Raw genomic sequence first — 21,631 nt, forward strand, 5'->3', positions numbered from 1 at the left:
GCACAGAGTAACCACTGGGTCCCAGCCCATGGCTCAGCCAAAGAGCCCACCAGCTAATGCCCACCGCTCCTGATCCACTGCTTTGAACCTGCACTGCTGCCTGCAGATGGCTGCCCTCCTTCAGAGCATCTCCACATCCCTCCTCTCTCCCTGGGCTTGCCAATGGTCCCGTGGTGTGTGCACCAATGTGTGTGGGAAGGGGGTGGGCGTTGACCTTTCTTGGTGTTTTTCGTTTCTTTACCTTTTCGCTACACTTTCTGATGGTGGATGTGAGCTCACTCACTACCATATCCACACACTTCAGACTCGGCTCCTTCAACTTCTGCACCTGCTTTTTCACTATGGCTTCAAAAGCGAGGTCAGGCGTGAAGAGGCCCGTTCTGCATGGCAGGGGCAGGGTGGGAGGAAGCAACGAGGAAGAAGAGAGCGAAGCAGAGAAAGAGCAGAGGAGGAAGGAAAGAGGAGGAAGGAAAAGGGAAAAGAGAGAAAACAAGGCAAAATGAGAAGTGAGATTTTTGGTTCACTCCGTTAGCTTACTGAACCAGGTGAGCATTGCTATGGGGCCTGTTCACTGCCAAGTATCGGGAGAGTCTACAGGCAAATGGATGTGGCAGAGGGAAGGAGGTGGGAGCAGCTGGGCTGGTGAAATGGTGAGCTGTGAAGAGCAAGATGAGCGGATGGCAACCCCCAGGGATCAAGTGATCTCTTCCTGAAGAAAAGCTCATTCAGATTTTAAGACACAGCTGCTTGCCACAATGAGCCACTGAGTCTTTCCTGCTTCATTTCCCCTCGTCTCAGGCCTTCCCCTCTACCTCACACCGTGGTCATCCTTTCCATGCTTTTCTTCCTCCAGGCCTGCACAGGAGCTAAGCTAAGACTCAAAGGTTTGTCACTCACATCTCGTGCTGGCAGTAGGACTGAATGGAATGGATATGGCTCAGAGATTCAGATAAAACACTCCATTTACAGAGCATCTTTTGCCTTACTCGCCTTCCTGGCAACAGATAACTCCTCAGTAAGACCAGATGTAGCCAGTGCTTAGGAAATACAAACAAGCTACAGGGCACCCACAGCTGTACAAAGCACGTCCTGCACCAGCCAACCTGCAGCACCAGGCCCAGTACAGGCCTGCTGAGGTTTATGTGGAGGTATTCCATCCCACTGACACTGCACAAAACTGCAGTTACAAAAAGACAGGTTATCTTGAGACTATTACTGCATCCAAAGACATTTCTCCAGCACATCTTTAACACTTTATAGCTCCTACCAGGGTGCTCTCTGTGACACAATCTCAGTTACCTTTTTAGCACAGCACAATAGAGTTCTGAGTGCTTTCAGGGGGATAACGTGCCTTGGACACAGGAATGGGATCCTGCTATTCCCAAGGTGCAGTTCCTAGTCAGACCTGGGGTGCTTACAGCTGACAATTCAGAGCTAATTATAAACACCACCCTATTTAAAATCAGTTATGCACCTCTTTGTATCCCTACAGATAACGCCTGCAAAACCCCAAGCAACACCACTCTATGATAACACTCTTCAACACGCTATAGGACCAACAGCAATCTGCCTTTTAAGCAGCAAAGAGGTTCAGAGTACACCACAGGACTCAGCTTCACCCAGCAGCCTCTCAAGGTGCCGAAGCAGCCCGTTCAGAGCAAAGCAAAGGCACTCCTGGAGCTCCATTCACCCCCTCAGACCTCGCAGCTATTCCTACACGTCCAGCAGCCTGCTAAGCCAGCACTGCGCACTGCTCTGAGGGCCAGGCTCATGGGTCCTCACGCAAACAAAAACCCACACAACCAAAACAAATCAGTGCCTTCACATACCTACGTACCACCTGAAGGATGATATTGTTTCCCGAAACAGAAAGCTGTAACCATGACTACCGGCACACACAGCAACCAGCACTGCAGTCAGCCAAATTCTGAGCAGTGGGATCGATGCTGAAGTGGAACACTGATCCTCAGCCTTCACCATTCCCCCCTTCACATTCCTACGGTCTCTTCTTCCCCTTATCTCCCAGCCTGCTGTACCCACCACCAAATGACTGGAGGAAGCTGCTGCTGTCAGAACAGACAGTCCCTTCACTGCTAGCATCATCGGTAAAGAGGGAACAAAAATGATGCAGAAAAGTGGGAAATGTATGGAAGGGGGCAAACACAGACAATGAGTGGGAGGTTTTTGAACAGTAACTGATGGATGAAGGACAATCCAAGAGAAGTTTCAGAGGGCACGAAAAGGAGAGCCCTTCTGATCCAGTTAGCAGGCAACTCTGGATACTTGGCAGCCTGAGGGCCTGTGCTTACCTGTCACCAGGCTCTAATGGCAATTTTCTGGGTGCTCCCCACAGTCACACACCCCAAGAAAGAACAGCAGGACAGAAAAAGAAAGCTCCTCCAGCACGCTAGAAACCTGAGCAAACTCCCTGCATCTGCTTTGCTCTTCCAGGCTGTCCTGGGGGGCAAAGAGTGTGTCTGCGTGCCTGAGCCCTCCTGCAGGGGCTCCGGGCCCTAAGGGCTAGGCATCTCTGCAAGTGATGGCAGCTATCACCACTTGGGCACCTCTCCCCACCCCTGCAGGGATGAGGTGGCTCCAGACACTCCTCCAATGCCCATTTACCTGCACCTGAACAGCCCGTGGCGATTCCAGTCTCCAGTGCCCATGCTCCCATCCTAACTCGGGTGTCTTTTCACCAGCACACAGCCCTGGCTGAAGCAGCGAGCCATGGCTGAGAGGAATGGCACGTATCTTCTATCTTGCTGCTTTTCAGCCCCAGCCCCAGAAACAAAAGCTTCCGCATCCAGAGAGCAGAATTAAGGCAGGCTCCTTCCCCAACCTCCAATAAATACCAGTATGAAGCCCAAATGACAAAGCCTGGAGCCCTCTCCAAGAGCCCAAAGGTAGACTGACTTTTCTAACTTGATCCTTCTCAGCCATGTGCTGCTCTTCCAGAACAGGATATGGACCAAGCCAACCAAAAACCAAGCCAAACACCACAGGAACGCTTCCCTGTAACCACTGTAGCTTCTGCAGTTCAGCCCCACACACCCAGCCAGGAGCTCTCTGCCCTGATACTAAAGGCTTGTTTGGGATTAACCCTCCTAAGAGAGCAGAGGGAACAAAATTTAAATCCCAGTTTCTGGCTTGGAAAATAAACTCAATCGTAAATTTAAGTCCAATGTAGCCTCCATAAGAAGAAATACCCGTGGCTTAGGAAGGAATCGGAGTCATGCTAGAAACTGGAGGCACAGAGGGGACATCTCCAGTATCCCTCTGCTCTAAAGCATTCCAGGAACAAGCCCACTGCCCACATCTCACTGTGCTCCCCTTTCTGTTTGGCTTGTTGGCTGGATCGTCCCAGGCTGGTGCCGCTCAGGTCTAGTCATGCTGAGGAGGTGGTTAGAAACACCGAGTGCCGCTGCAGGCAAATCCCTGCCCCGGTCACAGTGCTGTGCCGCAGCCAGAGAGAGGGGTGGAAGGTGCCAGCTCCATGCTGCCTCCGGTTACCTTCTTGGTGCACTGTCTAACGGTATTGATTAACTCCGAAATAACCATGTCCACGCATTTCAGGCAAGGCTCTTTAATCTTCTTCACCTGCTTTTTCACAATGGTCTCAAAGGCCATGTCGGGTGTGAAGAGACCGGTTCTAAACACCCAGGGTAGGGGACAAGACAAGGCAGGAAGGGGGGGGGAGAAGGGGCAAGGAGAATGTCACGTTACACACGCATCTCAGAGCAGGCACCACCACCACTGAAACCCCGCACACAGGGCTGGGAGCATCGTACCCCTCAGACCAGTCCTGGAGTCCAGAGAAAATAGGGATGCTTGGCACCTCCCCAGAGGCACGTGTAAGGGCAGAATGGATCCCAGCTGGACAACGGGCACCAAGCTCTATAGTCACCTTCCCAGGTACAGCACGACTCAGTGTCTCAGGACTGCGTGTTATGGCAGTTAACCTTCACTGAGAAGGACTGCAACTGTATTTGCTGACTGTGCTCTGGGACTCAATCCCTGGGGCCGCTGGGATCCTGGTGATGGGCACCCTAATGCCCCCTCACACCTGCAGGGGAGGAGGTGCTTGGATGTTGGTAAAAATGGAAGCATAACGTGAAAACCAACGTTTAAAACTCAGTGAAATAGCAGTACGGGCTTGCATCCCTCAGTCCTTCCTTATGTAGAAACATAAAGAGGGAGAAAACCAGTCACCAAAGCTGTGTTACCTTTTAGGCTTCTGCAATTTTCACACGGGAACAGAAAGCAATCTACTTCGTCCCTACTCCCAGATTCAAACCACCAGGGTGTCCGAGGAAGTTCTCTCCCTTGTGGCAGACCTACCGTACCTCTGAAGTCTTCAACTCCATTGGGGAGGTCTAGAGGTATTTACAAGACTACGCAGCCTGGTCTGCCTAGTGCATGATACGTGCCTGATACCATGGATGTTCTTGATGGCATAGCTGATCTCCCGTCGCAGCTCCTTCTCATCAAACTCCATCTGCACCAAGAGAGAGTTTTTAAATCAGAAACAAGCTGATGTTTGCACAACCCCAGCATACGTAACAGCACAGTTTACAGAAAAGAGGTCCCATGCCAGTATCATGTGACAGGTGAACGTTAGCCTAGATGTTGGATGCAGAGCCCAGCCGTAAAGCCTGCATTGCCAAAGCAGACATCCTGGACAAGAAGGAACAGATAAGAATAGCTAAAGGCCTGCGTTTACAGGTGCCAACCTCCCAGCAGCTCCCAAGGAGCTACTTAGAGATAAAGCAATACGATTGAAGCACTGGATTGCTTTCCAAAACAAACTGTTTTGTCTCCTGAGGCTTAATGTGAGGTCTTGGCAGCTGTTTTCCAGCAAACACCTCCAAGAGATTTAAAATTCACATACAGAATTACATCATCTAATACAAGGCAAGCTCTTGTATTACACTAACAAGGAATTATCATATTTAAATGAAAAAGGAAACAGCAAAAATGCAGAAGATAGAGAAGAATGTTTTGACTCTTAACGTTTTCAAACAGACAAAAAAAAAGTTTTTCCCTATCACTTCTGATCAGGTTAGTACACATGGCCATTTAGGAAACCTCATTCATAGAGTCACAGAATGGTCTGGGTCGAAAAGGACCTCAAAGATCATTTAGTTTCAACCCCCCAGCCAAGGGCAGGGTTGTAGTGTTGCAACTAGACCAGGTTGCCCAGAGCCACATCCAGCCAGCCCAGATCCTCTTCAACTGTGACATCTGTAGAGCAGTGCCTATGCCATTTCCATAGAGGAAAGGCAAAAAGTAAGGCCAAGCATTATCTACATCCTCTTTTCTGCCTCTTGCAAATGCATTAGGGCAGAGTTAGGCCCAGTTTGGTGCCTGAGATCATGGCAATACAAGTTTCAAAGCCATTTGCACTTAGATGCAACTCAAAGTACAGATCTGCAGGAACATGCAGACATTGATGCACTACTGTATGTGTTAAAAGGAGGTTGTTTTGCATTGCCTTAGGAGTGAAGCAAAAGAAATATTAATTAGGGGAATAAAAAAAGTAAAGCTGTCTCACAAGGACAGGAATTAAGAGAGAAGAGTGTTATGGGAAGGCTCCAACAACAGAAACAACAGGGAGTAAAGATAAGGTGACAGCATCAAATATTAAAAAGGAAAATAGATGGTGAAACATGTAAGTAGCAGCAAGAAAACAGCTAGGAAAAGATGAAAATTACCAAGAAAGGAGGAAAAAAAAAGGATCTCAGCATAGAGAGAAACAGTACCTTCACCAGCTCAAAGGGGAAACGCTCGTGGAAGATGCGGTTAATTCTGGCTCCTCCTGACAGCTCATAGGTATCAATTTGGTCTCCGGAGCCTTCAATGCGTTTCTCAAAGTCCACAGCAAACTGCTGGACCATCCTAAAGGAAGACAAAGAACAGGAAGTAGAAGACATAGCTAGGCAGTGTTCTCCAGGGAAGGACATGCAGGAAGGCCACTCACTGAAGCAGAGCTTTGGTCTTGCGAGCAGGGTCATCGGGGCGAAAGTTCTTATACTCCTCCACCTCCTTCTCAATGGAGAGAAGCTGGCTCTGCAGCTTGTTCCGCAGCCCCGGCAGGGTGTCACGGATGTGGTTGGTCAATTGCTGTACAGGAAGAAGGTTTAAGGTGAAATTGGGAGAAGTTTGCTATGTCGCTATCCCAGAATAAGGGGCACAGTGGGCAGCAGTTCTCAACTGGTGATGGTACCTGGTTCAATACTTTCTGCAGGTAGGGGGTTCCCATACGATCAGCCATGTGTCTGTAGGCCGGGTGGGAGAGAAAAAACTTTCTCTCTGCAGCCAGAGCTGCCTGAATGTCCTTCTTGCCATCGATGTCCTTCTGACTTCTGTTGACGACGCCGATGTAACCTGCAGGAATGGGGTTAAAGATCAGGCAGTTGCAAGGATGAAAACGTAAGCGGGGCTCAGGCTGAGAAGGAAACCATCCAGGAAACAACGCTGCAAGTGGGAAATTCTAAGGGCAACACATTAGGGACCAGCCTGAGGAATATAAGACTGGAATTTCCCTCTGTGTGGCTCAGGGTCTGGAACTTCGGTATGCAGGACAGAAGTGCCAGTATGCAACTGAGAATTAGCTCATTGATTGCTGTTCCCCCAGTCACAAAGAACACCCTATTTCCATTCAAGACTTCTCCATTCATGTCCTTAGGACAGGTATTTCACCGTGACTACGTACAGCACATAGCACAATACAGGGCAGTGTGATTTCACCTGATGCACTACAGTAATCCCATCCAATAAGAGACTTGGGGGGGAGGGGAGGGGAGTAGTACAGGAATCCCATTTTTGCAGCTTGCCTATTAAATATAATGAAGAAAGTATGGGGTTATGCTTCTGCTAGCACTACCTACCAAGATACAAATACCTAAAAACTACTTCTTAAGCATGACTCATGCCCATTCCCCAGCTTCTCAGTTCTGGCTTGAAACAGAGATAGCTTAAGAACACACCTTAACAGCTGTTCCAGGAACACTGAGGAAAAGGAATGAGGCAAAGATACCATCTTATACAGGGAAAATGAAGGAAGATGAGGCACAAAGCATGAGGAAACGTACCTCTGCGAAGAGGAAGTAATTTATTTTCTAATACATCTCTAGCATCAGTTCCTTCATCCATAAGATCCAGCTTAGTGATGACTCCAATGGTGCGTTGCCCTTAATAAAAAAAAATAACATATGAACATATCTGATCAAGTAAACAACTGTGTAATATCTTCCTTTGTTCAGAAAGCTTACAAAGCACCCAGCTTGGCTACTCAAGGGCTCTTGAGCTCAAATGTCATAGTTCCATAATAGCCAACAGGTCACAACAGCAGACCAGGTAACAGAGGTGAGCTCTCAGCTACACTCTGTTGAAACACTCATCTGTTTTACCACAGGAATGGATTTTAGGGAAGATTTTCCTACTTTTCTCCAGGCAGAACACAGATGACTGAAGCGAAGGGAGGGAAGCCCTCAACCCCTTCAGAAACAGGGCTCAAATAGAGAAATGGGGGATAATATAATTTCTATTACAGTAGCTATTAGTGCTCAAAGCCACCTACGTTGGTGAAGATACCACCTGAGAAAAAAGACAGGAGACTAAAACTGCTGAGCTAATCACAGCCTGGAGAATCAGGCTGCTGGCTAGTAAGGCCACACTACAACAAGAGATTTACCTTGAGGGTCCACCTCCTTCGCAACCTTCAGGGCATCAGAATTGGCCAAGTCAGAGTTGGCTGGGGATACTGCCAGGATGAGGCAATTCTCTTTGGTGACAAACTGCATCAGCATATCTCGGATCTGGAACTCTATGTCAGGGGGCTGATCCCCCACCGGGACTTTGGTCATGCCTGGTAGATCCACCAACGTCAGGTTCAGGACTAGACATAAGAAACAGGAGACAGCACAAGTGAGTGTTAAGGTTGGAATGTTCTGGTCTATAAGGAACACTCATAGCTTTAGTGTCTTCTGTGTGTTATAGGCGTAACAGAAGCATACAAGTCAGAAGCACGTGAAGTTTTTCAATTCCTTTTTGTTACAGTTGAGCAATAACCATTTGCTAACTGTTACTAGCTGTGCTGTCAGTGATTCATTCATTCATCCCCAGAAAAAAGGGAGAGACTGCAGGTCTTTACAGGAAGGTCCACACTGATGCAATAAAGTCTTCTAAGGAAGAAGTTTCTGCACATGCATCAGTCTTTTGAGAGCAGTTCTGCTTGCAGCCAGATACTTCAGCTGGCAGACAAAGCCCTTCTAGAAACACAGCCAAGACTGGCAGTGTGATGCACCATAGCCCAGGCACGTGGGGATTTAAGTCAAAAAAAAGTACATTCACGTTCCATTTCATCTTTGTTCTCTATTTATGTTGTGACAGAACAGCTCACCTATCCCCTGACTTCAGAGGCTGCATTAAGACTCACCATGAGGAGAATAGACTCTGAGGTTGATGGGCACTGGGGAAATCCCTTTGTTGGAGCCAGTAACACGGTCTGTTTCAGCCTCAATCTCCAAACGGATCTCCTCAAAATCTGTGAACTTCTTTCCTTTGCAGTGCAGGAATTCTCCATACTCTGTTTAAACAGAAGCAGAGAGTTAGAAACAGTCACACGAGTGAGAAAAGCTCACAGCCAGAAGTTTAATAAAACGTCCTGGATTAAAAAGAAACACAAGAACAGCTGAAGGGATGAAGTGTGGCAAGGAAGGGTCTTTCGCCCTCCATCCTATGTGGTTGACAAAGAAATTACTGCAGCCACAGTTGTGGCAACATCTGAGAGAATCTATAAGACCAACACCTGTATATACAGCTCTGGTCTCAGAGTTTGCATCCTCACTCATATTCATTCAAGAAATAACCCCTGACTTTCTCTGTTGATATTAATCAAGCTTAAGACACACCTGCAACTTCCACAGATGGACTGGGAAGTACCTTTGTACTCACGAGAACTCAGAGCAGCTCTGTATTAAAGTAGTAGGGGTAAAAAACATCGCATGACATGATGAGAACAGACTCAAAGGAGTCTCAAAGTAGCAAAAAACCCCCTCCTGACATGGTTTTGAATTGCTTGGTGGTTTTGTGTTCGTTTTGATGGGGTTTCTTTGGTCCTGGAATATGCTGACCAATTCAAGAAGCCCCCGTTTCAAGTGAAAAACCCTCACAAGTCAAATTGCTTCCTTATGGTAGACTGGAGAGCTGTTGTAAACAGGTCAGGTCCACCTGACATGAGAGGAAGAACACCCTGAAACAGTCACTTGCCAACTCCTCCATGAGATCTCATGTTTGAAGGGAGCAGTAATGAAAGCACTCTGCAAGCAGCAGCCAAAGCACTGCATAGTCCACAGCTCCAGTCACAGAACTCTGCAGGCATTCCTCTTCAGATCCCAGCGTTCACATACTTGATTTTAAGTGCACTAGAGTCATCCCACCCGCTTATTTCAGGGGGCTATAAGCAGGTTCCTCTACTTTTTGGGTCATACCCACTCATAAGAGTCACAGCTGCACAGACAAAGGAAAATCAAGATGAGTGCATGCATGAAGCGCTGCTTAACCCACACAAAATAACTGAGAAGCGTTCTCTCTCTCTGAACGCTTTGTGCATCGGATGCTGAGCAGTGCCACTGACGAAATGAGACCTGTCAGGACCAGGATGAGAAGCCGGCAGCACACCGGGGACGTGGATCACATACCTGTGCTGGCATTGACCAGCTGCAGGACCAGCGGACGCCTGGTCACAATGCCAGAGCCACGTGGCAGAAAGTCCCTGCAACGAAAGAGGAAATTTCAGACGAACGAGTGATCGTTTCCTTCCCCATCCACGGCTTTTCTGTTTCTATGAGCACTCGCGGGTCCCAGCAGGGCACTCCTGCCATGGCTCTGATAGAGTTTAAGGCACAAAAGACCAAGTGCCCTTTCCCCAAGGAGGACGGACCGCTCAGAAGCCGCCCATGCTCACAGCACGCTCCCATTAGCCCCATCTCTAGCAGTGAAGGCTCTTTCAGATGTAGTTCCATGCTAACAGGAGAGTCCAATTAATACTGCTATCTGTACACAAGAAAATAATTAATCTCAACGTCATCGGGTTGAAAAATTGAAGCAGAGACTGAAAACTACCGTGCCTCCTTTTGACCAAGTACAATTACCTGAGCTACAACAAAATCGCTCACACTTGGGGTGTCACAGGACGCATACAAACAGCACATCATCTATTTGAAACAGAATAAATAGCAGCCAAAGGTTTCCTTCCGCTCAGGGCTTCTCCCAGCTAAGGATATGCAAGGATTGCCAAGGCACCCTACTGCCTCTCATGTCTCAAAAGTATCTCCTGCAAGTTACTAAGCTTGCTGCAAAGCGACCACAGCCTGTAACCCATTGCCACCACTGTAGACTTCCAGAAGCGTAAGGAGTTAACTGGGATCTTTCATTTGCTTTTCAAATACATACAGCTCTATTTTTTCCATTCCAGTGGGATTAACCCCGGAATTGTTGAGGCATTGCATCATTCAGGCAGTTTTCTGCTGCCTCAGCTCCATTCCTATGGATGTCTGTTGTCAATATGTGACAAAGTCCTACTCTTGCATCAGTTCTTTTAGCATAAGAACAAATGGAAGCTGCACTGATTTATTGTTACTTTACTGCAGGTGAGAAAAAGGTACAGTTATAGTCTAAGTTTGCATTTTAGAGCACTAAGGCACTATTCCAGCTACTGATCTCCAGCTTGCAGCATTACATCCCACCTCGCTGTAGGAAAAGCACTGCTTGCAGTTCTAAGAACAAGTCCTTTAGGAATTGACATCCCCTGATGTTGTGCTCCACGTTTTCCCAGAGCTTTCTGCTCTGGTCCCAAACCTGATGTCTCTGTGGTCTTTGTCACAGCTCAAAGCTAAGGTGGGTGTGAAAACCTCTGCAGCATCCCGATCCTGGCATCAGAGGAAACCGAAACCACTTCATTGTGTCAACCGAGCGGCTTCCAGGCTATTGCAAGGGAAAAAAAGCCAACAAAGGCCTCACAAAAGACAGCACTAAAAAAAATAGAGAGGATTACTTACAAAAAAGTGAGTCATTTTTCAATAACCTTTCCTATGAACAGCAGAAGAGATACCAGGAGTACCTCCAATAGAACAGCGACGATTAAGCCAACACATTTCTACTTGTTGTTATCCCCATCCTTTGAAATACTAATTGACCATGCTTTACCTACATATTTGCCTTTCATCCCAGAACTGCACACAGTTTAAGCTCAACCTTTACATAACAATATTACTAATGGAGTTTTCCCTCAGTTTCTCCCCATGCAGAATTCCATACCACCCAGTTTTGGGAGCCTGGGCTCGCCTACCTGCAGCATTATACCACTGTAGTAATGTTAGTGTTAAAGTCAGTCAGTAGAAGTAGACACACAGTAAGTTATTGCAGGAATAAAGCCGCACCATTGCTCCTCCTCCAGGAGATCTCTCTTCCCGGTGCAGCTCAAGGTTAATTACCCAAACCTATAATGAGTCAGCTAAATGAGTTATCTTAGTACTTACATTCTGAACATGCACAGTTTGATCCCTTATATAAGAACACTGATGTGTTCTTACCCACAAGCTACTGAGACATACATACAGTTCAGCTTCTAGGTTTTCCCTATACTTGACCCATAGGAGTCAAGTCCAGCCAAAAAAGCTTTACAGGAATTCACACACTGTCATCCCATCACATCCATATTATTCCCTATTATTTTATCCCCCATCCTTTCTCTATACAGTCTCTGGAACAAACCCTTCCATCCTCCTGCTCAGGCTAAGCCTTGCAGATCAGACTCTTAAAAAGTACAGATCCATAAATGCTGTGTCTGGTTGGGTGCCAGGGGAGCACGCCGTACAGCAGCCTTGCTTGCCCTCTTGCAGCAGGCATAATGAATTGCTTCTGAAAAGAAACTACAGCAGAGCATACACGGCACGGACAGCACACCCAGCCCAGGTTTTGAGTCCTTTCAGCAGCCAGGGGAATGGATTTCTCCTGAGAGAGCAGCACCAAGTGATGAAATGAAGCCAGACTCAGGGGAGGGAATACATGAGATAAGGACATGCCAGCTGACTTGGGCAGACAAGAGCAGAAGGGTTAGATAAACTGGCTTGTTCCATTCTAGCAAGGAGACGTACAGCAGCAGAGGTGGGGAAGGGAAAGATGGAACACTTCTTTGGAGATAACACTGCAGAACTGCAGCAATGAGGGCAGCAGGGACTTCCCTACCAGAATAAGGCAGCCTCCATCACAACACCAAGAGCAGCCCTGCTGCATACACCACTATACAACATGCTGTGCCTGAAGCAGGCTGCTCATTGGGCTGCCAGTACCAATTGCTTGTCATTTACTTTGTATCTTAAGAAGGAAAAATGTACTTCATTTTCCTTTATTTTATAACAGGCAGGGATGACGTGATGGCATTTTATTTTGTGCCTTTAAGCAAGACCATCATCCTGTGCCACTTCCCAGTGCTAAGTTCCACCCAGAGCAAATAAAAAAGCAGCAACTAAAACTGAGGCAGAGATGCTGCATTTAGGAAACAAACACTTAATCTGCTTATCTTCCATTTAGGCATTGACTCAAAATTCCTCCTTAAGATATTGAGGTATCACTTCTAAGCATTTCAGCTGGGCTCAATGAGCTCCATTCCCCAAACTGACACTTAGTGGAAGACTTCAGTACATAGACTTCATACTCTTGGTAGCCAACTTGTGGTCTGAGCAACAATATGTCTCTCTAAACTAAGGCATAAGACAATAGAGATGCAAATCCTGATGGGTCTCAGGCTGAAAAGGTTCAGCCAGGGAAAAGACCTGAACAGATACCCACTGTTATATTATGCACTGCTCATTTCTGAAGTATATACTGCACGTGTTCTCAGCAGGCTTCAGAGCCACCTCGGGGCAAACCCAATCACATCATCCCTTCCAGCCTTATTTCTATTTTAGTACACAGAGCTGCATTAAAGTGCAGATTTGGGCTGAAAACTGCATTAGTAATACAGCAGTCAAAAACTATCTGAGGGATACAAAGCAATGGAGCTGTCACTCTACAGCAACAAAACCCAAACACACAGCGATCCTCAAACATGAAGGCAATCTGATTGTCATGTAATACATAGGATAGTCCTCCATGCATGAGGTATCTCGGCATCCTACAGAACAAGAAGGTGCTATTCATGGCAGAACAAGCAGATATTTATCAACAAGTTCCAAGGTTCATCACATGACTCACATGGCACAGAGCATCAGAAGTTACAGGTAACGTGGATCAAAGGTACTGATAAGACACGGGAGAGAAACAAATTGCTTGTGGCATTAAGTGTAGATTGGAATCAAAGAACTGATAAATGATAGATAACAGGTGGGAGCAACAGAAGTCACTGGTAGTCAATAAAGGAAGCAAGTCCATATTACTGTGCTTTCCTTTACGTGGAAGGGGGACCCAATGCTTCCGCCACCACTTGCTTTGCCCTCCTGCAGGGAAGGTGTCTGCAGAGGGCTCAAATACAAACCCAGTCCTGATCCAGATACACCAATACAGCATCCATGCAGTTTGTTTGTCAGCCCTTTGAGATTCCTGGCTTAGAATGCACTAGAGAAGGTAAAGCCCAAGTTAAAAACAAACAACAAAGCAGCATCTTATGAAGACATAACAGGAGTCCAAATAACAAGAGAAGGAACACCATCTGATCATTTAATTTCCATTTGATTTCTTACTAAACATCTGCAGACAAGGTTATTAAAGGATGCGATTAATCTCCAGCTCGGATTATTAGTTTCAGACAATTAAGACTCACACAGTATCCAGTTTCCCATGGCTGTTCCTGCTTTGTAAATCCAGTATTTGTTATTTCCTATGTTATGGTGGCACTGAGGGATAACAATTCAATCAGAACCATTGCACAATGCACCACGCCAATTCACAGCATGAAATACAGTTTCCATCCCCATGGATTTCACTGTCTGGCTACACAGATCACAGACACTCCTGCTCAGGCCTAGCACTGGCTTCATTTCATCCATCAGGTCTTAGAGTTGCTCACTTACACATCCAGATCAAGACTCCTTCATTACCATCACGGCACAATGCATGATGAGCATCCCAGTGCAACCTGGGGGCATCAGGACCTCCGACTTACAGCTCTTCTGGTAAAGGTACTGAATAGCATCACTCAGATCTTGATGCAGACTGCATTTCACCAACAGCCTGCACATCTCCCTAAGCAGCACTTCATCTTGAAGCACAACTACACTTTCAAGCGTTCCTACTCCAGCATGTCTTAAAGGAAACCTTACAACTCCTATGCAACATACAGGTACTGTATGTGTCACTGAATACCTGTAAGGCTGAAGACATCCACTATTAACCTTCCTGACTGCTGGAAGACCTCAGGAACGGCAGCAGCTTTCCACTTACAGAAGCACTCAAGCCTGGGGCTCCTTCGTGATGGACTTTGCTTAGGCTGACCAGAAGGCAGAGGCTTAAGGCAGGATCTGCCCTTGGGAGCACCTTCCTGGTCTGATCCTTTAAGTGCCATGGAAGCACGTGCCCAAGCAACACCATAACTTGCCATAACCCACGTGGAGGGCAAGAGCATGGATAAACGTTCTATCCTCTGCCACCCAGTCCATTTGGGGAAGGGTGCCATACAGATTTAGTCTTTCCTGCCAACTCCGGGCCCTCCATGAGCTCTTACCTTCCCCAGACAGAAGTGCTACTCAAACAAAAATGCCAGACTGTCCAACACGACCAGCAAGAATCCAAAAGCAGGTGCATCACAAACAGAAATACCCATCAACCTGCTGTCTTAACAGTGTTTTCCTCTACATTTAGCTTACACCCTTCCTCCACCCTATATCGTGTGAGCCTGGAGAGCAGCCCTACAGGATCTGCAGTCACACATTAGATCCCCTTCCTAAGCAGCCACATCCTTTTTGGTAAGGTTAGCACTTTTAGGCTCAGAGGTTTAAGCCAGGGGATGTGTAATTTATCTGCCAATCTCTGTAGCACAACTGAGTCGAGCCTCGACCTTTAGTGAAAGAAAGCCAATCTACAGGCAGTTGACGTAATGCAAGTATTTCTTAAGAGCATAATTGACATTCAACACACAATGGGTATATATAGAAATAAAGATCTATTGTAAACACACCACATTCTATCATACTGGCAACATTACTGTACACAATAATTCATTATTCAAGAAGACAATTGTGAAAAATAAAGGTCGTGCAATAGTTCGTGTGTCATCACAACATACATACTAGCAGAAGAGAAGGCTTCCCACTGCCTTGTACCTTGAGATCCTATTTACAGCAGTGCAAAGGGAGGTTAACACTATTGTGCTGATTTACAGTACTTACAATTGCTTTGAGCAATCCTGGTTTTCCAGCAGCATCCCCACCACTGAGCCACTTCTCCCCACGCAGCAATGCAGACCAGCAGCCAGGAAGGGCTGAGCAGACCTCTCCACATTGTGCTGTACACAAGGCGTGCTCCAAGGGACTGCATGGTTGGCTGGGTAAAACCTGACATACAGTAAGCCCAGCAAGTCAGATCCCTGCCCTCACAAACAAGCATAATGGTGGGTTTTGCCTCCCTCACATCAGGGACTGAGTGACAGAAAGACAGCAGATATGTGGGCTTCCATCTCATCATGGGGCACAGCACAGCTGCCCAGCCATTTAGATATGCAAAGGCAACAACCCCTGTTCTGTGCCATGTTATCTTCTTGAGCAGAAGTGTGCAAAAAACTCCCAAAACACATCTTTCCCACAGAACAAAGCCACGGGTACTGAAATAGGCCGTGCCACTCAGGGGGCTCTGGGAGAACACACGTGCCTCGAGCAGAAGGGCCAATTAGAAATGGGTTTCACCACTTGGAGGACATTCCCTGAACCAAACGTGGGCTGAGGGAGCTCAGACAACACAACAGGAGATGGGCTCTGAACAAATGCTCCCCCGTGTCACTGATATTTCAACACCACTGTCCGGGTTCAGACCTTCGCCTGCTCAAGCAAAAAGGAAAGCATGCAGCAATCCTTACAAGAACATCAGCATTGAAGAGGCTCTCCCCCTCACCACCCCCTGCCCCCCCTCCATCCCTTCCAGAGGGCACCAAATTCTGCTTCTCTGGCTTATCTCTGACTGCACAGAGCAGTTCCCAAGAGTCACTGCAATTGCCGCCTTTTCTATTCATTGCTTTCCGCATCTCCTCCCCCTGCATTTCACTCAGCCCCTCTCCCGCCCGACTCCCTGCAGGTCTCTGAAAGCGGTGGGATAAGAATGTTTTCCGATTGTTTATTTTCATCTGAATCCTTGGGGCCGATTCCTGTTTCGCTTCGCTGGCTTTAGAGAACATCAAAATTTGGAAGACAGCTGAATGCATCGTGTCGAGTCATGGCTGCAGCACAGCCTCTGTGCACAAACTGTGCTCACCTCGAGCTGCAGAGCTACATGGCAGTACTCCCACACAGCAACAGATACCCACACAAGTCAGGATTCTTACAGCCCAGCTACTCCACTTCCCTTTGATACCCTCTGAGCCCACTGAGTGGGCAGCACAGCCAACAGACCGCCCAGGGACTGCTGCTGCTCCGTGCCTGAAGCGATTCCAAGGAAGCCCACATAGCATAGCTTTATGTCAGGGGTCAACAGGAGGATCCAGCCCTACTTCTCAGGTGCACTGCGTTTTAAGATGACCTGAAGCAAAGGCAGAGATGTTGCAACATTCTTCTGATGCACCCGTGCAAAAACGAGGGTTAACACGTTTCATCAGCTCTCTGGTTCTGCTACAAAGCACAAACCAAGGATTTCTAATACTACAGCCACAGCTCAGTTTATGCTATGTATAATAAAGTCCCCATGCATCGTGAGGGGAGACAGGAGCTGAGCAGACAGTTTTTCTGCTGCAGAAGAGTGCAGGAGCAGTGTGACCTGTCTGTAGGAGGGGAGAAAGAACACAAAGGGAACACCTTGGGAGGAGGCTCAGATGCACACAGACATCACCATTTTGCCAGTTTTCCCACTGAGTGCTTTCTTCCTACCTAGAAATCTAAGCTTTCCCTCTCAGGAGTCATTGCTGAGGCCTAAATGGGCAAGTGCTTTCAGAAGATGGCATTTCAAGCAGCACTTGAAGCCTCTGTCAGAAAGATCAACTTCTCCTTGTCCTTGCAGACACCGCACAGAGCTTCCAGCTCTTGCTAGAAATGCACACCTAGATGGTGTGGTAAAGCACGAGCACAGTTCATCACCTTTGCCATCTTAATTGGAAGAAAATCTGTGCAGGATATGCAGTCACAGCTGTGTGTGCTGTAGTGCGGGCTTCCTTTCCAGCTATCAGAGACCAAGGTCAATTATTTACTTCCAAGCGCCATGGAGGGCTGTGACCTGGGGAGTCCTGGCATGCAACTGCAGAGCCTTGTGTTATTCCTGCAGAGGAAGCCTGCAGTGGGAACAGATTGGATCCACGTGCTTCTGCCTGCTTGTGATCCTGGACTAGATAGATAATCCCTTCATGGGCTGCTGCTCTACAATTGCGGTGCAGCAGCCAATCCAATCTGAGAGCCAAAACCAGGCCCAGGGGGATAATTCCCCTCCTACTTCCCAACAGCATGGTGAAATCTACTTGTTTCCATAGAAACAAATCAGTTTTTATGTCCACACGGCTCCTGACTCCCTCGCTGCCATGCATCAGCCCCGAGCTGCCGAGGCTGACAGATCTCATACAAGTGTCTGCAGCCATAGGTCAAGAGCTTGCAGGAGAAACGAGGGGTATTCCTACAGCACACAAAACCCATCTCACCCCAAACATCATTTGCTTCAGTTCCTCTCCGCTGAGAGAGAATTAATGGGTAATGTCCTTCCCCTCCTCCATTTCGAGGGCTGGCTTATCTGCCAGATCCCTCCCTGCCACGCTCCCGCAGATGGGTTAAACCCAGAGCATGAGAGGGAACAAAACACAGATGGGGAAGGCAGGCAGGACGCTCCAACACCTCAGGTGCACTCATGAACCAATTTCCTCTCCGTATTTTTGCAGGTAGCAGCTGTAAAGGGATGTTCTTGTTCAGAGCCCCTGCATTTTACTGAGGAGGATTATTTAGAGAGTGGTACAGCCTACGGTGCAATGGTTGGTCTCAAAAAGTCACTGCCCATTATAGCAAATGCCGCAGTGACTGTCGGCTGCAGCAGACGGGAGGGAAGAGTCCTGAGAGGCTGCAGAACCACAGCTCTGCTGCTGCGTGGCTCCCCCCGGGATCTTTTGGGTAATAGAAAATGAAGTCCTGGATCTTGCATGCCGCCTTGGGATATTCGAGGTGAAGAGCAACACAGCACCGATTCTACATGACAATATCAGGAACTCAAGGGAAAAAACAGCCCAGCACATCCGGAGTGGACGTGGCAGCAAGGATTCTGCATTCGTGGAAAACACGGCTTTGATTTCAAGGCTGAGAATCCCAGCAGGAAGAAAACAAAGCTCATTTCACCCTTAGGGCTCTGCATCTTCAGTTTATTTAAGAGCAAGAAGCCAACCCAGCCAGCCCAGCACCAGGGGAACAGCACCCACTGCACTGCCTGGCTGCGGAGGACTCCGTGGACACAGGGAATCCAGCACAGACGTGCTGTGTTCTCCATCCCAGCAGCTGTAAAACAGGCTTTGTATGCCTTGATGATCTTTCTCCATCATATGGAAGCAGTTTTTATAGCCACGAAAGGTAAACCCATGACCCAGCATCTTTGCTCATCTCCTCAAGCTGCACTGATCTGCCATAATTCTGCAGTAGTATTGCTCTGCTTTGGCACAAATAAATCTACTGCCAAATCCTGGCTTTGCCATAACAGGACAGTGGCAGCCCTTTAAAACGTGGCCTGTACAGCACCTGCAGCTTGAGCAGAGAGGAAACAAAGGTCAAGCTATACGATAAAACTCTGGGAGAGGAATGATGAACTCATGGGGAAGCATAGACACTACAACGCACTAGGATTAACACATGCTAAAACTGATGAGCAACACATTAACCTTTCTATTTCTCCACCACCAGTGTCTTAATCTGTCCCAGCTCTCCAGAGTCCTGTAGCAAAGGCTCTCCTGTGCTGGGGAACTCCAACAGCCCATGCAGAAGTGACCAATATTGATGCTATACTCCACGTGAAGACTCCTGATATCAAGGGGCTTATCCTCCTTTTTGCCTTTCTCTTCTTCACAGAAGGAAAGTGGTGCAATGACAGATCCAAAGACACCACAGGTTCATAGTAAGTGTCATCTTAGATTTCTTGTCAAAACTCTTTCACCTCTGGCGTCCTGGTATTTGCTGCAAGGAGAACAAATATAGCTCATGGCACATTCTGTCACTGCAGCATGACACTTCCTCCACTCCCAGACAGCCTCCTCAGAACCTAAATGCCACAAAAGGCAGAGAGAACTGAAAAGGCTCATTGGAAGAGGCAGAAACACTTTGAGCCCGCTGTTAAGAACCTACAGAAGCTATATGGGGAAGGGGGTGGCATTTCAAGCCCTGCCGTACCATCAGTGTCCAGATAAAGGTGGTGGTTGTATACAATTGGATGCACGTACCCTGAGAATCTACCTTGCAGAGGTAAGAGTGCTGTGAGCAGGGAGGCAGGCTGGTGCCCTGCTGGTGGGCCAGGCAGGGAGGGCAGTTCTGCAGGGTAACTGCATCATTCAGCCCCAGCACATCCTGGCCAAGGTGCACAGCCACTCTGCAGGGGGAATTTAAGATGCCAATGTATACCTCTGCTGTTTGGAGAAGTATGCAGGAACAGTGCCAAGCTCCTTGCTATGCACTGCACCTCTGCAGTTTCAGATATAATTAGGATCACCCTGGCTGGAAGCGTGGTGCAGAGACACTGCTCCTTAAGCCCTTGAAGAAAAACAAGCAGACTGATTGCTACCGCCACCAGTGCAGAAGCATTAATTTCTACTTTAAAAGGCACTGAAGACATCTCCATTTCCAAGCTACACCAAAAACAAAAGCAGGATCAGATCAATAGCCCCAAGAAAGGAAGCTTTTTGCCTCCTGCCCGGAGGTATCTGCCAGAGCCAAGCAGAGGCACAGCATCCCATGGCCCAGGGATCATTTCTTCTCTGGTAAACACCAGACGGTGACTATAGGTGACAAAAAAAGGACAGGCTTATATACAGGTACACATCCATGGAGATTCTAAAGGAGGCCGTGTCTTCATGAAGAGCTCTGGAGCAGAAGGGTACCAAAATTGGTGCTGCACTTTAACAGGCACTGTGAACCTATAGTGATACTGAGATGTGATGAGGTGGACAAACCACCCAGCGTCTTTGGGTCTTCCACTCCTTTCCCTCTTTCCCACAGAGAAAGGATTCATCTAAACCCCCCTGCTTGGTGTTTGCCCCCTATCCTGCCTCCCTTTAAATCAATACACTGATTATAACAGCATTTGTTTTTGCCTGTCCAGCTCAAAGTCACTCAAACAAGACAGCAAAATATACAGTACTAATGCAGCACCTTGCTGGTTCTTCTGCTGTAACTATTCCTTAAATACCATTCTTTCATTTGTAAGACTCATTCAGGAAACTGATCTCTCTAAGATGAGCCTGGAGTGCCAGGTAGTTTACAGCCCTTGCATGACAAATGTATTATGTATGAACAGGAACAGAGTAACCCCTAGGAACCCAAATACCAAACCAAAGCAACAGAGCCCGGAGAGAGATGCACTGCCTGCCTCCTGAGAGCTGTGCTGATGCAGAAGAGGTACCCTGAGCTTCAGCACTGCAGCTGCATCAGCTTTGCAGTGTGACATCCTTGAAGGATGCTCTGCACTTCGGTGTGTCCCCTCCCTGCCTCGAGCTGTACCACTGCTGCAGCAGACCTCACAAGGCCATCACCATGCTCAGGCAATTCCCAGCTATTCATAGAGGAGCTTCTATTAAAAGTAAAAGCACAATCAGCTTAAGAAATATCCAGAGATTACTCTAGAGATCACAGCAGCCAGAAAGAGAGAAAAATCTAACGTGCATTAGAATCAAAGAGCTCCATCCCCACTCAGAGCAGTGTATGTTCAGAGTAAACCACAGGCAAGTCGGTGGAGTCAAATATCACCATTACAAGCAGGAGTTAGAGCTTTGTTTTCTGCTGGCTTAATTCTGAGCTAACAGGCCACCAGGTACACTCCTTCACTGATGGAGAACCATTCCTGTGCTGGTGAGCAGGCAGCAAATGGGCAGTTATTACAAGCCCTTGCTCATAGAACTTTGCAATTACTCAGATGACAGAGAGCTCCCAGAGCTGCAATGGGCTGCTGACGTTTGTCAGAGCCCTGAGCCAGATCCTACCAAATATACTCTGCCTTTACACATGTGAGAGTGATGGGAATGCAAAGAAGAGGAGCAGAACAAAGACTTGTTCAGAGGTTCTGCCTTTAGGTATCTCTCCCCTGTGCTAAGAAATTCAGAACAGCCTCCCCCAGCCCTGCACCTCCAGTCTCAAAGAAGTGGTTTTTCTTAACCATCTCCAGAGTAAATTGACTCCGCTGTAAAAACGTTTGCAGATGTTGAGCATCAGCTGCACAGCATCTCTGTACAGTTCTGCCTAGCGATGCTTTCGGAGCCTCAATG

The 21,631-nt window shown here is 47.6% G+C and overlaps 1 protein-coding gene across 21 annotated transcripts in view; it reads right to left on the bottom strand.

Moving 5' to 3' along the window:
* DNM1 (dynamin 1) overlaps positions 1-21,631 on the bottom strand; it is a 60,943-nt gene that overhangs the window by 31,392 nt on the left and 7,920 nt on the right. For 17 of the 21 annotated variants that reach the window (XR_001464440.4, XR_003070996.3, XR_003070998.3 and 14 more), the window contains exons 2-10: positions 9,702-9,775; positions 8,438-8,587; positions 7,694-7,897; positions 7,092-7,190; positions 6,224-6,384; positions 5,978-6,120; positions 5,760-5,895; positions 4,428-4,495; positions 3,511-3,649 (exon numbers count right to left, since the gene is read on the bottom strand). Coding sequence is in view for 11 of the 21 variants with exons in the window: in XM_004945831.5 (XP_004945888.1) it covers positions 3,511-3,649; positions 4,428-4,495; positions 5,760-5,895; positions 5,978-6,120; positions 6,224-6,384; positions 7,092-7,190; positions 7,694-7,897; positions 8,438-8,587; positions 9,702-9,775 (1,174 nt within the window). In the remaining 10 variants the exon portion in view is untranslated. Of the gene's footprint in view, positions 1-241; positions 381-3,510; positions 3,650-4,427; positions 4,496-5,759; positions 5,896-5,977; positions 6,121-6,223; positions 6,385-7,091; positions 7,191-7,693; positions 7,898-8,437; positions 8,588-9,701; positions 9,776-21,631 lie in introns of all 21 variants that reach the window. The other 4 variants (XM_015279549.4, XM_015279548.4, XM_015279547.4 and 1 more) reach the window with 1 other exon arrangement.

Source organism: Gallus gallus, chromosome 17, assembly GCF_016699485.2.
Source record: "Gallus gallus isolate bGalGal1 chromosome 17, bGalGal1.mat.broiler.GRCg7b, whole genome shotgun sequence".
Classification (NCBI taxonomy): Eukaryota; Metazoa; Chordata; class Aves; order Galliformes; family Phasianidae; genus Gallus; species Gallus gallus.